This window comes from Hibiscus syriacus, unplaced genomic scaffold, assembly GCF_006381635.1.
Source record: "Hibiscus syriacus cultivar Baekdansim isolate YM2019G1 unplaced genomic scaffold, ASM638163v2 tig00111402_pilon, whole genome shotgun sequence".
In the NCBI taxonomy this organism is placed as follows: Eukaryota; Viridiplantae; Streptophyta; class Magnoliopsida; order Malvales; family Malvaceae; genus Hibiscus; species Hibiscus syriacus.
The window spans coordinates 4,176,648-4,191,261 of NW_024063082.1; the positions used below are offsets into that span (position 1 = coordinate 4,176,648).

Consider the following 14,614-nt stretch of genomic DNA (forward strand, 5'->3'; position numbering starts at 1 on the left):
TGATGATGACGAGTAACGATTTATCGACACTAATAATTGAAAGAGATTATAACTTTCTATAAGAATCAAATTGATTAATTGATATATTAACTAAAATTTAGTATTATATTAAAATATTTTAAAATTTAATAGTCAGATTAAAGTTCACAAGAAAAATGATCAAATATTACATTTATTAATAATTTAACCGTTTAATAAAGATATTAAATCATAATTAAAATTTAATATTATAATTAATAAATTTAGTGATTAAATAATACATTATTTACAACCCAATGGTATTTAATGTAATTTATTTAAAAAATATATTTGTACACGGTATCTATTTTAATTTGCCAGAGAGGCCCACTTGGCAGGCTGCCAGTGCCACCCTCAATAATTCGCCAAATTTTATTCTATTTTTCTCTCAATCTTATCAGTATTCGGCAAAACACTCCAAAGAAGGCTAAAGCAGAAGGAAAATTTACTTCCTCCCCCAAAATATAGGCTTGTTGCCACACCAATCCTGTCAGTAGTGCAAACGGGAGATCATCGTGAATGGGATTCTGTTTCTATAAATTTGTTTCTTTGCATCTTCTTCTTCCTGCTTTTCCATGGCTCCATATCTCTGCTTTCTTCTGATTCTACATAAATTACCGATCACTGGCATTCACCTCCTCCTTATTTTCCTCCATTCTCTCTTATAACTCTTCCTTCCTACCGGTTTTCCCCGGTTTCAAGAAAAAAAAACCCGATTTTTCTTTCATTTCGAAGGTGAATCAGGGGGAAGAAGCTCGGATATTTGATTTAAGAAGGTATCCTTTTGGCGTTTTTATCTTGTAAAATTGAACTTTTGTAAGTTTTATAGGAAATTCAGTAGCTTCTCGTGGACGGTTTTCTTCTTGTTGTTGTGATTTTTCTGTTTGGTTGGCTATAGAAACTGATAAAGTGAAGGAAAGTATTCAACTTTAGATTGATTAAAACAAATCGGTAATTGAAAATAAAAGCACCCTTTATCGAATTGGGATGAATAATTCAGATCTTAATGATGGTTTTTCTTTGTTTTTGTATGTCTTTTCTTTTCTCTTTCCAGTTGTCTCAGTAAACAAATAGGAAATTTAAGGAATGGCATCAGTGCTTTTGTACCATGTGGTTGGGGATCTGACTGTAGGGAAGCCGGAGTTGGTTGAATTCTCGGAAACAGAAACGGTGGAAGCAGCTATAAGAGCAATAGGAGAATCAACAGAGTGTGGGATACCAGTTTGGAAGAGGATATCTCATGTGGGAATGGTTGAAAAGAATGAAATGAGACAACAGAGGTTTGTTGGTATTTTAACTTCACTTGATATTGTCTCCTTTTTAGCTAAAACTCATTGTTTGGAAGATCAAGATAAAGCTATGAAAACACAAGTTGCTGATGTTGTTGTCCCTAATAATGCTCTCCTGAAGATTGTTGATCCTGCCACCAGGTTAGTTCATTGCTGCTTATGTTTAATCACTTGCTTCTTTATTTATTTATTCCAGCTTAGAAATGTTGTAAAAAAATTCCACTTTTTTCAGAGGATTGACCTATGACCTTAGTATCACAAGAATTTTCATGATTTAACTTTATGTTGAAGTGATTTATGCTTTTTTTTGGTTACATAAAGTTTAGGTCAGGTGGCTCCCCAGTCCAGGGCCAGGGCATACCTGATTTATGCTTTGTTTCAAGTGATTTATACTTTTCTCTCTGCACTCGTACATGGTGGAGAGATTAACTACCATGGACGTAGGATACAACACCATGGAGCATTGCTTCAACTCCATGGAGAAGCATTGGAGCTTTACGTGGTGACTTGCTCTTGATAATAAAACATGTCCAAATTTTTACTTTTTTGGAGTCTAGATTCCATTTTTTTAACCGAAGCTGTTACTAGTATCTTTTCCAGAATAAAGTTTTTGGTTTTTTTCCTTTCTAAAAAGTCTTTTCTCTTGAAAAGCAGCTTTACTACTTGTTCTAGGAACATTCCTTGTAGACACCCTAAGATAACCAAAATCTGGACTCATGTCAACATCGAATGCATGCATATCTGTTTAGAATTATTTAGGTAGCTAATGGACATGGTTTTAACTAGGCCTGTTTTTGTAGAGTTAAGCAGTTGTATTGAATACATTCATATATGTTTCGATACTGGAATATATTTTGATTATGAGCAAGCATCTTGTGGTTGCAGTCGACGTTGCATCCTTTGTGTCAGTTTTTAGCTTACTATGTATAGCCATGTCTGCTAGATTTTGCCAACAAGTTGTTTCATGTCTAATTTTGATACCTCAAGGCACAAACGGCAATGAAATTTATATTTTCCACTACCATGTCTAAGTTTTGATCCCATCTAAGGAGTAGGCTATTAAACAAATAGTATGTTTTTCATGAGAGAGCTCTATGTTTATTTTGTTTTAATTATATGGTTTAGTGTCTAATTTGATATTTTTATTTGGTTAGTAATGTGAAACCTGCATAAGTATTGCGAGTCTTTACCTCGTTCAATGTGGTTCATTTGAAGAAAAGAGCAGATTTCATTCTTGTTGGTGATTTTATTTGTAGTGGCATTTTTATTCCGAGAAATTTGTGGACAAAAGAAATTTTATTTTGGCTCTGCCTTCAATGTTCTCTATCGGCTTTGTTAATTCTTTGTTGTTGGACTAGATTGATAGATGCTCTCGAGATGATGAAGCAGGGTGTGAGGCGACTTCTTGTTCCAAAGAGCAAGGTATGGAAAGGCATGAGCAAGAGATTCTCAATTCTTTATAATGGGAGGTGGCTCAAGAATAATGAAAATTCTAGCAGCAGCAACCTCATTGCTATTGCCAACCGCCCTTCCTCTTCATCCACCTCCACCTACATGCGTGACAAGTTTTGCTGTCTCTCGAGAGAAGACATTATCCGTTTCCTCATTGGTTGCCTTGGTGCTCTAGCTCCTCTTCCACTCTCCTCTATTTCCTCGCTCGGAGCCATTAACCTGGACTATAGTTCTATTGAAGCCTCCCTCCCAGCTTTAGAAGCAACTCAAAAGCATCCCGGTGATCCCAGTGCAGTTGCCGTTTTGGAGATCACACCAGATGGTCACCATAAGATTATAGGAGAAATCTCGGCCTCTAAACTATGGAAATGTGATTATTTAGCAGCTGCTTGGGCTTTAGCCAACCTATCAGCGGGACAATTTGTTATGGGGGTTGAGGATAATGTGAGTTCGAGATTGCTTCCCGATGTTTCTGTTAATTCTTCAGTTCAAGATGATAAAACAGCCAATGGTGGTGGGTCAGCAAGGCTAAGGAGATTCAGTAGTAGAAGCATCGGGTTTAACCCAGTGAGCCCGAGTTTCGGTGTTGGCAGGAGCATGTATAGGGGCAGAAGTGCACCCTTGACATGTAAAACTTCGAGTTCTTTAGCTGCGGTCATGGCTCAAATGCTGTCTCATAGGGCAACCCACGTGTGGGTGACCGAGGATGATAATGATGATGTTTTAGTCGGGGTGGTTGGTTACTCCGACATTTTGGTTGCAGTGACCAAACTACCCGCCGCACTGATTCCTTCAACTCCATCTATCACGGAGCTCACCTCGGAAATTCAAAGTTGAGTTCCCCTCATTCCCCCCTTGTTTACCGTTGTGTATGTTTATGAGCGTGTTTCCGTGTTATTCTGAATTTTATTTCTACAAAAAAAATGTTTGTAATAAGAACGTGGCACGTTTCTTATTCTTATCGGATGCTATTAGGTACCTTTTCTCGTACTTTCCTATATTTTCATAATTATGGTATTAAAAACAACAATTTTAAATGCATTAAAAATTCATTGAGTTGGTATGATTGAGAGAGAGGTGGGGTGAGTTGACTTGAGGAAAGTCTGTGTATACGACTGACTAATATTAATTAAATGATAATAAAGGATGTCGGCGGAACGTGAAAGACGGGAAATGATAATTGCTTAATCAAATGCCTTTTTTCATTTAAAAAAATTTGTCTGACCTAAAGATCTTATCAATAGAATATAATAATTTTAGTTTAACATACAATATGAAATAATTACATATATGGCATTAACTTTTTATTTTAATAAAAAATGGCAAATTACAATTTATAATTTATTCTTTAAATAAGTCTAAAATCAATTAATTAATTTTTTATATTATGAGTTCCTTTTTAAAATCAACAGAATTAATTTTTATCTATTTTTATAGTTAAATTTTTTATTAATTTTAAATCCAATTCATATTTAAAGAAAAACATTGAAATATAAAATTTAATTAAACAAACAAATATATGTAATTAATTGATTCTAAACATATGAATTTATCTTTGTTATAGTCTTGGCATAATGTAAAAAATAGCCCTAACATTGATTAATCGATTATTTTGTATTTTTTTAAGCATCTTTCTTGGCTCCTCAACTTTTCATTATTGGATAAATAAGTCTTTAAGGTTAGATTAAATAGTTATTTTAACTTTTTTTCCTTTTTTTAAAATATTTTGATCACCAACGTTTTAAAAAAAATTTATTTTAGAGTTTGATAATTCGTTAATTAACAATTTTCATCTATATATAAGTTTTTTCCTTAAAAAATAAACATAATGCTTAAAAGTACATAAATTAAAATAATTGTTTAACTAAATATTATAGATCGTTTTTATCATTATGCTCATAATCTTTTGGGATGTTGAATTTTGAAGCTACTTATATAATGAAAATCATTTGATGGTGGATCCCATATAATACAAACGGCTACATCTAATTAGTAATCACGCTCATCAATACTGCCTCAACTCTCATGCAAGCTGATGTCATTATGACAACAAAATAATTTTCCTAATATAATAATAAAAAAACAAAAGTAAGGACTTGGATAAACCAATCAAATTAAAAAAATACTCTCTGATTTATATTATCCTAGGTGTCAATCAAATCTCATGATACGTATAATTGTATAAAAAATAGAAAATACTTTTTATTTTAAGGTAATGGTAGATTTGCCAACTCATGCGATTGGTACTTGCTTTAAAGTAGCACATGGGTTGTTGCATCATGTCCAAATCATCACATCATATACCAAGTAACACAGACCTAATTACCATACATCGCAGGTGTCTTTATGATTAGGTGGGTTTACTGTTCGGTTAAAATTGAATTAATCGATTGGATCGAAATTTTAGTCGGTTAATCGATCGGATAACAATTAATATTTTTTTAAAATTTTGATTTCGATTAATTTGATTCGAAATCGATTAATTAACTAAATTAACCGAAATTATTAAATAAATAAATAAATATATATATATTATGTAACTTTAGGGGTGTTTGAATTTGATTTTTACCGAATTAACCGACAAAATTAACCAAATAAACAAAAAAATATTTAAAATTAAATATATAATATATATTATTTATAAATTTAGATTAATTCAGTTAAACGATCAACTAATCATACTTCGTTCGGTTCGGTTAAATTTTTTAGAGAAAAATTGGTTCGGTTAACGGTTAATGGGAAAAAAATTCAATTAATGAAATTTGGGTAATTCGGTTCGATCGGTTAACCGAATTACCCGTTTGAACACCCATGTTTATGGTAAGATTGGACCAAATTAATCTATTTTGCATAGATTTATTATGAGGTGATATTCTCAATTAAGTTTGTTTTATTCGTAATCGTCAATATTTAAATCTTTGATCTAACTTAAAAAATTTAGTTTTTCATATAACTAAACCAACTAATTGTTGATTGAACTAAATTAATCTATTGATTATTAGATGGATCATTATAGTTTTTTTATTATAAAAAATGATTCAAATTAATTTGAATTCAGTCTTTATACTAATGAAATAATAAAATAAGTCTAAATTTAAACAAATTTAATATTTATAATATGTTTGATAGAAGTATTACTTTTTCCTGTTTTAGTATACGAGTTAATAATAAATTAATTTTATTTTTTATCCACTCACGTTACTTGATTTGAATAAAAATAAGTAAATATTTTATTTATTTTATAGATGTTTTGCTTTCTACGTTAGTTTTTACACATTATTCTAGTTTCAAGATTAAATTTATAATAATTATTCTTTATATTTTTATTGTTCCATACTTCAGTTTTATTTTCTACTTTATATTATGGATAAACCAATAATTAAGGTTTGAATTCATGTACCAAAACGAGGCATTAATGTTTAAAAAATTTGTCAATTACTGTTTAAAAAATTAATATTATTGTTTATATAGTTTTTCAAATGAAATATGTTGAAAAATATTTTGATGTTTCGATATAACAAATTAAGTTAAATGAATTTTAAGATTTTACAAATGATTTTCTAAAAGTATATTCAATTTAATTACTCGAATATCAAGCTATTACTCCAAGTCTTTCAAGATCAATTTTAAACCTTACTAAATGTGTAAATTTGTGTTTTATACTTAAACTATTTTTAAACAAATTTTCACAAAGTATTTTGAACTCAAATCAAGCCTAAAATCAATTTTTCAGAGTGATGCACCGATGCACCAATCCATGCATCGATGCACCATGAATTAAATTGAATATCGAATGCATTTCATGCATCGATGCACATACCATGCACGGATGCACTGAGGATTTTATGAAAACATCGAATGCATTTGATGCATCGATGCACCAGCCATGCATCGATGCACTTTGGCTATTTTGAAACATCGAATGCACTTGATGCATCGATGCACTCTTAGTGCACCGATGCACTAAGGGTCCAACGGTCAAAATATTTGAATTTTACACTGATGCACCGATGCACCATGGGTATGCATCGATGCACTGACGCTCCCAACTGAATTTATTAATTGTTTTCACACTTAAACGGCTATATTGACTCCACTAAGCATCCCCAACGTTCAGAATCATTTGAATGTGTATTTAAACAAGCTTAGAAGCCATTGATCAAGAATAAGAAACATCAAGCAATTAGAATCAAGAGAGAATCAAAGAGAAAGTATCAAACCTCAAGTTTGAGCATTTCAAACCTATTTTTCATTCAATATTCATTTTGCTTTCAAGAACACTTATTGTGCTCAATTGTATTTATTCTTGAGTGTTATTTCTTTGTTCTAGAATTGTCCAAACATATTTGCATTGTGAGGTTTTTTCTTGTGAGTTTGCAAATTTGTAATCTTCTCTTTGTGAAAAGAGTGTTCTCAAGAATTGGGGTATATTCTTGAGGGAGTTGTTATCTCTTTGGCCTCAAAAGAAAGAACAAATTAGTGAATTTGTTGGAAAATCCTTAGTGTGGATATCTAAGGTACTGGACGTAGACTTTGGTTGATAAAGTCGAACCACTGTAAATCACTGTGTAATTACTTTCAATTTTCTGCAAAAGCTTCCACCAAAATTTTTATTGCCAATTCACCCCCCACTTGGACGATTCCATCGATCAATTAACTCAACAATTGGTATCAGAGCCTCACTCATTTGAAGGTTTAATCGCCTCTTGAGTCGATTCGAGAAGAGTTACATCGATTATCAAGTCATCAATGGCCTCCGCTTCAAATTACGACTTCGGTCTCGATTCGATGCCCGCCAACAAGCCTCTTTTCTTCAATGGAGCTAACTATGCCTATTGGAAAAATATGATGATGTACTTCATTCAAGCAAGTGACATGGGAGCATAGAATGCCGTAGAAGAAGGAAACATCAAGCCTCTCACTCATCCAAGGTTGTGGAGTGAAGGAGAGACAAGAATGTTCCAGCTCAACTCCAAAGCCATCCATATAATATTTTGTGCTCTTGGACCAGATGAATACGGAAGAGTTTCATCTTGTACAACCGCCAAAGAAATATGGGACAAGCTTCAAGTCACTCATGAAGGTATTGATGAGGTAAAGAAATCTAAAATTAGCATTATAACGCATAACTATGAAAATTTCAGGATGAAATCAAATGAAGATATCAAAGCTATGACGGATAGATTTTCAACGATTGTCAATGGTCTCAAATCATATGGAGATATCATTTCAAATGAAAAGCTTGTGAGGAAGTTAGTCCACTCTCTTCCAAAATCATGGCAATCAAAGAAGACGACAATCATCGAGTCTAAGGACCTAACGTCCTTAACTCTTGAAGAGCTAATCGGTTCCCTTCTCACTCATGAAATGATGCTTGAAGATGAAGTGGACCTCGATAAGATTGACGATACACCAAAGGAGAATGAGAAGAATAAAAACATTGGAGTTGCTCTCAAATCCACAAAAGATGAGAGTGATTCGAATGACGATGATGATGACGAGGAAATGACATTATTTGCCAAACGATTCAGAAAGTTGGTGATGCCCAACCGAGGAAGAAAATTCAAACGCAATGAAGGCTTCAAAACTGAATCAAATGAGAAAGACTCGATCATTTGCTATGAATGCAAAAAGTCGGGGCATGTCAATTATGATTGCCCATAATTGAAGAAAAAGGGTCAATCAAAAAAGAAGCACAAGGCTCATGTAGCTACATGGAGCGATGAATAATGTTTCAATGAAGAGGAACAAGAAGTTGCAAACTTGTGCTTAATGGCTATCAGGGAAGATTCTAAGGTAACCTCTAACTCATTTGATTAAGATGAATTATCTTATGATGAGTTATTAGAGGATTATAATGATTTGGCTTCAGATTATAAGACTCTGTTTTCAAAATACAAAAATGATACTTCAAAATTGAAAATTGAAAATAGTCTTTTATCCAAGACCAACAATGAGCTTGAAAGTAAGATAAAAGAATTGCAAATCAAAATTAATGATTTTGAAAAGAAAAATACCGATTTGTATAACTTACTTTCAAAAGTTCATGATGATCATCAAAAGAAGATTGATGATCTTAAAACTTCTTTTAATAAGGTTGGTACAAAAAGTTTTGAAAAATGTGAGAATTCAAAATCCAACTTTGTTAAGAAAAGTTTTAGAAACTACAATCATATAAGTCCTCAAAGAACTTCAAATGGTAAAATCATTAGAAGTATATGGGTTCCTAAAGAACTCATTACTACTAAAGATAAAAATGTCCTTCATAAATGGATACCTAAGGGGACAAGGATTTTAGAAACTAATGAATATGGACCCAAAAGAATTTGGGTACCAAAAATTAGAAATTAATCTATGTTTGTAGGAAAAAGAGCATTGCTACAAGGCACGGGAAACAAATCCAAATTCATGGTACCTTGATAGTGGATGCTCGAGACACATGACCGGAGACAAAAGCCGGTTCATAGAGCTTAACATCAAAAATGGAGGAGAAGTGACTTTTGGTGATAATTCAAAAGGTCACATTGAAGGTATTGGTACTATAGGTAATATCTCTTCCATACAAATTAAAAATGTATTATATGTGAATGGATTAAAGCATAATCTATTGAGTATTAGTCAATTATGATACAAAGGATTCAATGTCATGTTTGAAATTAATGGTTGTAAAGTCATTGACATTGCATCTAATCGGATTATGCTTGTTGGTCATAGAATAGGAAACATATATATGGTGCATTTAGACTCTATTGATATGACTAATTTGTGCCTAGTTGCTAAGGATGAACATGATAGTTGGTTATGGCATAGGAGACTAGGACATGCTAGTATGAGTGTTTTGCAACGGCTAATTCAATGAGACTTAGTAAGAGGGTTGCCTAAGCTTAAATTTGATAATGATAAAATCTGTGATGCTCGTGCTAAAGGAAAACAAAAGCGAATTTCTTTTAAATCCATTAATGATGTATCAACTAGTAGAGTATTACAATTTATCCATATAGATCTTTTTGGGCCAACTAGGACTACTAACTTGGGTGGAAAACAATATGCATTTGTCTTGGTAGATGACTATTCTAGATATACTTGGGTTCTATTCTTAAGTACTAAAGATGCATCATTAGAAAATTTCATCACATTTTCAAAAGTAATCCAAAACGAAAAAGGTTACTCTATCACTAGTGTTAGAAGTGATCATGACACTGAATTTGAAAATCTTGGATTTAATGAGTTTTGTAATTCTAATGGTATTAGCCATAATTTTTCAGCACCTAGAACCCCTAAACAAAATGAAGTTGTTGAGAGGAAAAATTGAACTTTAGAAAAAATGGCTAGAACCATGCTTTGTGAAAACAATTTGCCAAAATATATTTGGGCGGAAGCCACAAATACTGCTTGTTATACTATTAATCGAGTAATGACATTAGTTATTTTCATCCTTTTGGATGTAAATGTTTTGTTTTAAACAACGGTAAAGAAAATATTGTCAAATTTGATGCTAAAAGTGATGAAGGAATTTTTCTGGGTTATTCATTAAATTCTAAAGCTTATTGTGTATTTAATAAAAGAATTTTAGTTGTAGAAGAGTCTATACATGTTGTTTTCGATGATAATCCCCTTCCGAGGAAGTATTCTTGTGTTAATGATGATGTAGGTATTGTACAAGCAAATGACGTTAGACATTACGTTGGAGAATCATCATCATCAAAGGAGGAAACGAAAGATGAGGAAACTTATGATCATTTAGAGAATCCAACCATTGAAGAAATGGAAGTTTCTTACCCAAGAGAGTACAACTATGTCAAGGATGGTGAAATTATAGGTGATCCATTAAAAGGGGTAAGTACTCGATCTTCTCTCAGAAATATTTGTAATTATGTTGCATTTATTTCATGCATAGAGCCTAAGAACATCAAAGAAGCATTAAAAGATGAACATTGGATTATGGCTATGCAAGAAGAATTAAATCAATTTGAGAGAAGTAAAGTATGGACATTAGTTGAAAGGCCTAGTAATAAATCTACTATAGGTACTAGATGGGTATTTAGGAATAAGCTTGATGAAAATGGTAATATAGTGAGAAACAAGGCTAGACTTGTTGCTCAAGGGTATACTCAAGAAGAAGAACTAGACTATGATGAAACATACGCTCCCGTAGCTAGGATGGAAACAGTTAGAATGTTATTAGCATTTACATGTTTCAATGAATTTAAATTATATCAAATGGATGTTAAAGTGCATTTTTTAATGGTTTTATAAAAGAAGAAGTGTATGTGGAACAACCTCCTGGTTTTGAAGATTTAAAATTTCCAAATCATGTTCTTAAATTGACAAAAGCGCTTTATGGTTTAAAACAAGCTCATAGAGCTTGGTATGAAAGATTGTCAAACTTTTTAATTGAAAAAGGTTTTTCAAAAGGGAAGGTTGACACTACATTGTTTTTAAAGCATAAAGGTAAAAATTTATTAGTAGTTCAAATTTATGTTGATGATATAATATTTGGTTCTATTAATGACGTTCTTTGCCAAGAATTTTCTAAGCTAATGCAAAGTGAATTCGAGATGAGCATGATGGGGGAGCTCTAATTTTTCTTGGGACTCCAAATCAAGCAAAGAAAAGATGACATCTTCATCAATCAAGCTAAGTACGTCAAAGATATGCTCAAGAAGTTTGGACTGGAAAATGGCAAGCCTCATGACACTCTAATGAGCTCTTCAACAAAGCTTGACTTAGATGAAGGAGGTAAATGTGTAGATGTTAAATTATATAAGTCAATGATTGGATCTTTACTTTATCTAACTGCAAGTAGACCGAACATTATGTTTAGTGTTTGCTTATGTGCTAAATTTCAATCATGCCCTAAGAAATCACATTCACTAGCTGTTAAGAGAATCTTTAGATACCTTAAGGACGCTCCTTGTTTAGGACTTTGGAATCCTAGAGACTCTAGCTTTAGCTTGTATGCCTTTTCTGATGTGGATTATGGAGGATGCAAATTAGATAGGAAAAGCACCTCTGGTACTTGCCAATTCCTTGGAAATATGCTGATTTCTTGGTTTTCAAAGAAACAAAATTGTGTCGCATTATCTACAACTGAAGCGAGATATATTTCAGCCGGTAGTTGTTGTGCACAAGTTTTATGGATGAAACAACAACTTTTTGATTATAGAATTGAAGTAGGTACCACCATTCCTATCAAGTGTGACAATACTAATGCTATTTGTCTCACTAAAAATCCCATCAAACACTCTAGAACTAAGCATATTGAAATAAGACATCACTTCATTAGAGACCATGTATCTAAAAAAGATGTAGTTCTAGAATTTATTGATATTTTGCACCAATTAGCGGATATTTTTACAAAGCCTTTAGACAAGGAAAGATTTTGGATACTTAGGAGAGAATTAGGTTTAACCAACCTATCTTCACTTAGTGTTTAAAATAATTTTAGCACTTTTAAGAATAAATGAAAAATGCTTATAATAATAATTTTTGATTGCATTCTATGCTATTAGTTAGAGGGAGTTTATGTTATTTGGTGAAAATTAATTTTATGTTCAAATGTAGTTTAAAGAATAATTTGATTGATTGAACATGATTAATTTTCAATATATGAGTTACCAAAACCACTAGAGCTAATTAATTTAGCATTTTAAGTGTTTAAAACGGATTTTTGACATTTTTGTCCTTCATGCATCGATACACTTAACAGTGCATCGATGCATCCATTTGAACGTGTATCGATTCATCATGTTGATGCACCAATGCACGCCTTGAATGTGCATCGATGCACAGGGTCTTGCATCGATGCATCCGTCGGGTTTTAGGTTAAAAATGATTATTTTCTCATTTGTTTCAAAACCTAAAACTAAACTCTCTTAGCCGTTCGCCTCCTCTCTCTTTCCTACTCTCAAAATTGCTCCAAATCCTTGGTTTTTGATCGGAATCTTCGAGCTTTTCAACTCCTAATCCTGCTTCAATCATTAATTCGTGTAAAACATCAATACACCCATCTCAATCCGAAATTTCAAGGTACACTTTTCTAAAAACTCATTTTATCAATTTTCGATCTTAGGGCTAGTCTTGATTAGTTGTAGGATGAACATTATATCGGGCATTGGTTATATGATGCTTTTAAACTAGATTTTACAACAAATTTCATCAAAACACAATTTTTCAAAATTTTCTTTGAAATTCGAAATTAAAAAAAATATTTTCGAAAATCATTGATGTTTTCGACTTCATTATATTGTTTTTATGAAAACTATATGAATTGCAATATTTTTCAATGATATTTTCAAATGGTTTTCAAAACTTTGCCCATTAGGATTGTTTTATAGAACCTTGATTATTGTGGACTCAATTGAGTTTTGGGATTGATTATTGTGCATACATGTTTTTTAATTTGCAGGTTATCTATTTCTTTCCTTTTTTCGATCTCTAAACCATGTCTAATCCCAAACACCCTAGGACTTCGTCGAGCCATTCTCGTTCAAACCAACCTCCTAATCCCGTTCCTCCTCCATCTACATCTCTATTAGGATCTTATTTTAACATGCCTGAGCGTCGTAGAGACGAATTGTACTCTAGGTACAGAAACTCTTTCAAAACTTATAGAATCCGTGAAGAGCGTATTCCTTCGCTTCAAGCCATGGTTGACATTGATTTCGAATACCTTCCGATTCTTAAAGCTTGGAAGTTTGATAAACTGTTTAAGCTTAAACCTATCGTCTATCAACAATTGGTCCGCATTTTCTAATCCAATTCGGTGTGTATTCAAAATGAAACTCAATGTGGAACTATAGCCATTAGATCCTATCTTTTAGGCCAATATATTAATATTGACCCCGAGACTATAGCTTTCCGTTTTGGGTTAGATGATGATGGGATATATAATGAGAATGAAACTGTAGATTATTCCTATGTTCCAAACTCAAGTGTTAGTACTCTACGATCTCATCACGATCGTTTTCTCCATTTGATGATCTCTTGGTGGTTTAGACCATCCGGAGGTAGGTACTCCACACTTCGTGCTAGGGATTTATGGTGGATGTATTGTATTAAAAATAAAATCAAAATAAATCTTCCCCACATTATATTCAGCCAACTAGTGGACATCATAAACATTATCCCGTCCAAACATGTCGAAACATTAGTTTATGGTTGTCTTCTAAGTAATCTCTTTATCAAACTGGTTCTAGATGTCTCTCTTGACAATCCTATACTACTTCAAAACCCTATCAATATCATATCCTTAAAGAAATCAGATTGGAAATTGGATGAGGTAACAGGTTTATGGGCTTTTAAACTCGGTAAACAAACTCCGGGAGCTAGTTCCTCACAAGCTACTCCTAGCTCCTCTCGTGCTCTTCCTCCTCCTCCGGCTCCGGCTTCTGACGATGATCCTGAATTTCAACAACTTATGCAAGACATCGATGATCACGTACCTGATGACGAGCCTGCACCGGAAACAGCTCCACAAGAAGATCAAATGCCTTCATATTTTCGTTCATTTTTTTAGACATTTGATTTACGGTATACGTCAATGGATTCACACTTCACATTCATTGAGTCCCAGCTCTCTACCTTGGGAGCTCGACAACAAGATATGAATGATCGTTTGGATGCACTCAAGCTTGAGATGAGAGCTCGTTACCCTCCTCTTCCTCCCGATCCTTCGATGGATGAATAGACTTATCTTGCTTTGATTGTTTTTGGGTTTGAAATTTAAATTGTTAAAACATTTTGGATTGTCTTTCTTTGATTGTTGGATGTTTGTTTGATGGATATTTGAACTTTTATTTCATATATATTTTGGTTTGTTTCAATATACGCATCATTTATTTTTTAGTTGCATT

The 14,614-nt window shown here is 32.8% G+C and overlaps 1 protein-coding gene across 1 annotated transcript; it reads left to right on the forward strand.

Moving 5' to 3' along the window:
• The first annotated feature begins 399 nt into the window (after positions 1 to 399).
• On the forward strand, positions 400 to 3,718 carry LOC120162115 (CBS domain-containing protein CBSX6-like). Its single transcript, XM_039172294.1, has 3 exons — positions 400 to 794; positions 1,073 to 1,448; positions 2,666 to 3,718. The coding sequence occupies exons 2-3, from the start codon at positions 1,105 to 1,107 to the stop codon at positions 3,594 to 3,596; spliced, it is 1,275 nt and encodes a 424-aa protein (XP_039028225.1). The 5' UTR covers positions 400 to 794; positions 1,073 to 1,104; the 3' UTR covers positions 3,597 to 3,718.
• Positions 3,719 to 14,614: the final 10,896 nt, after the last annotated feature.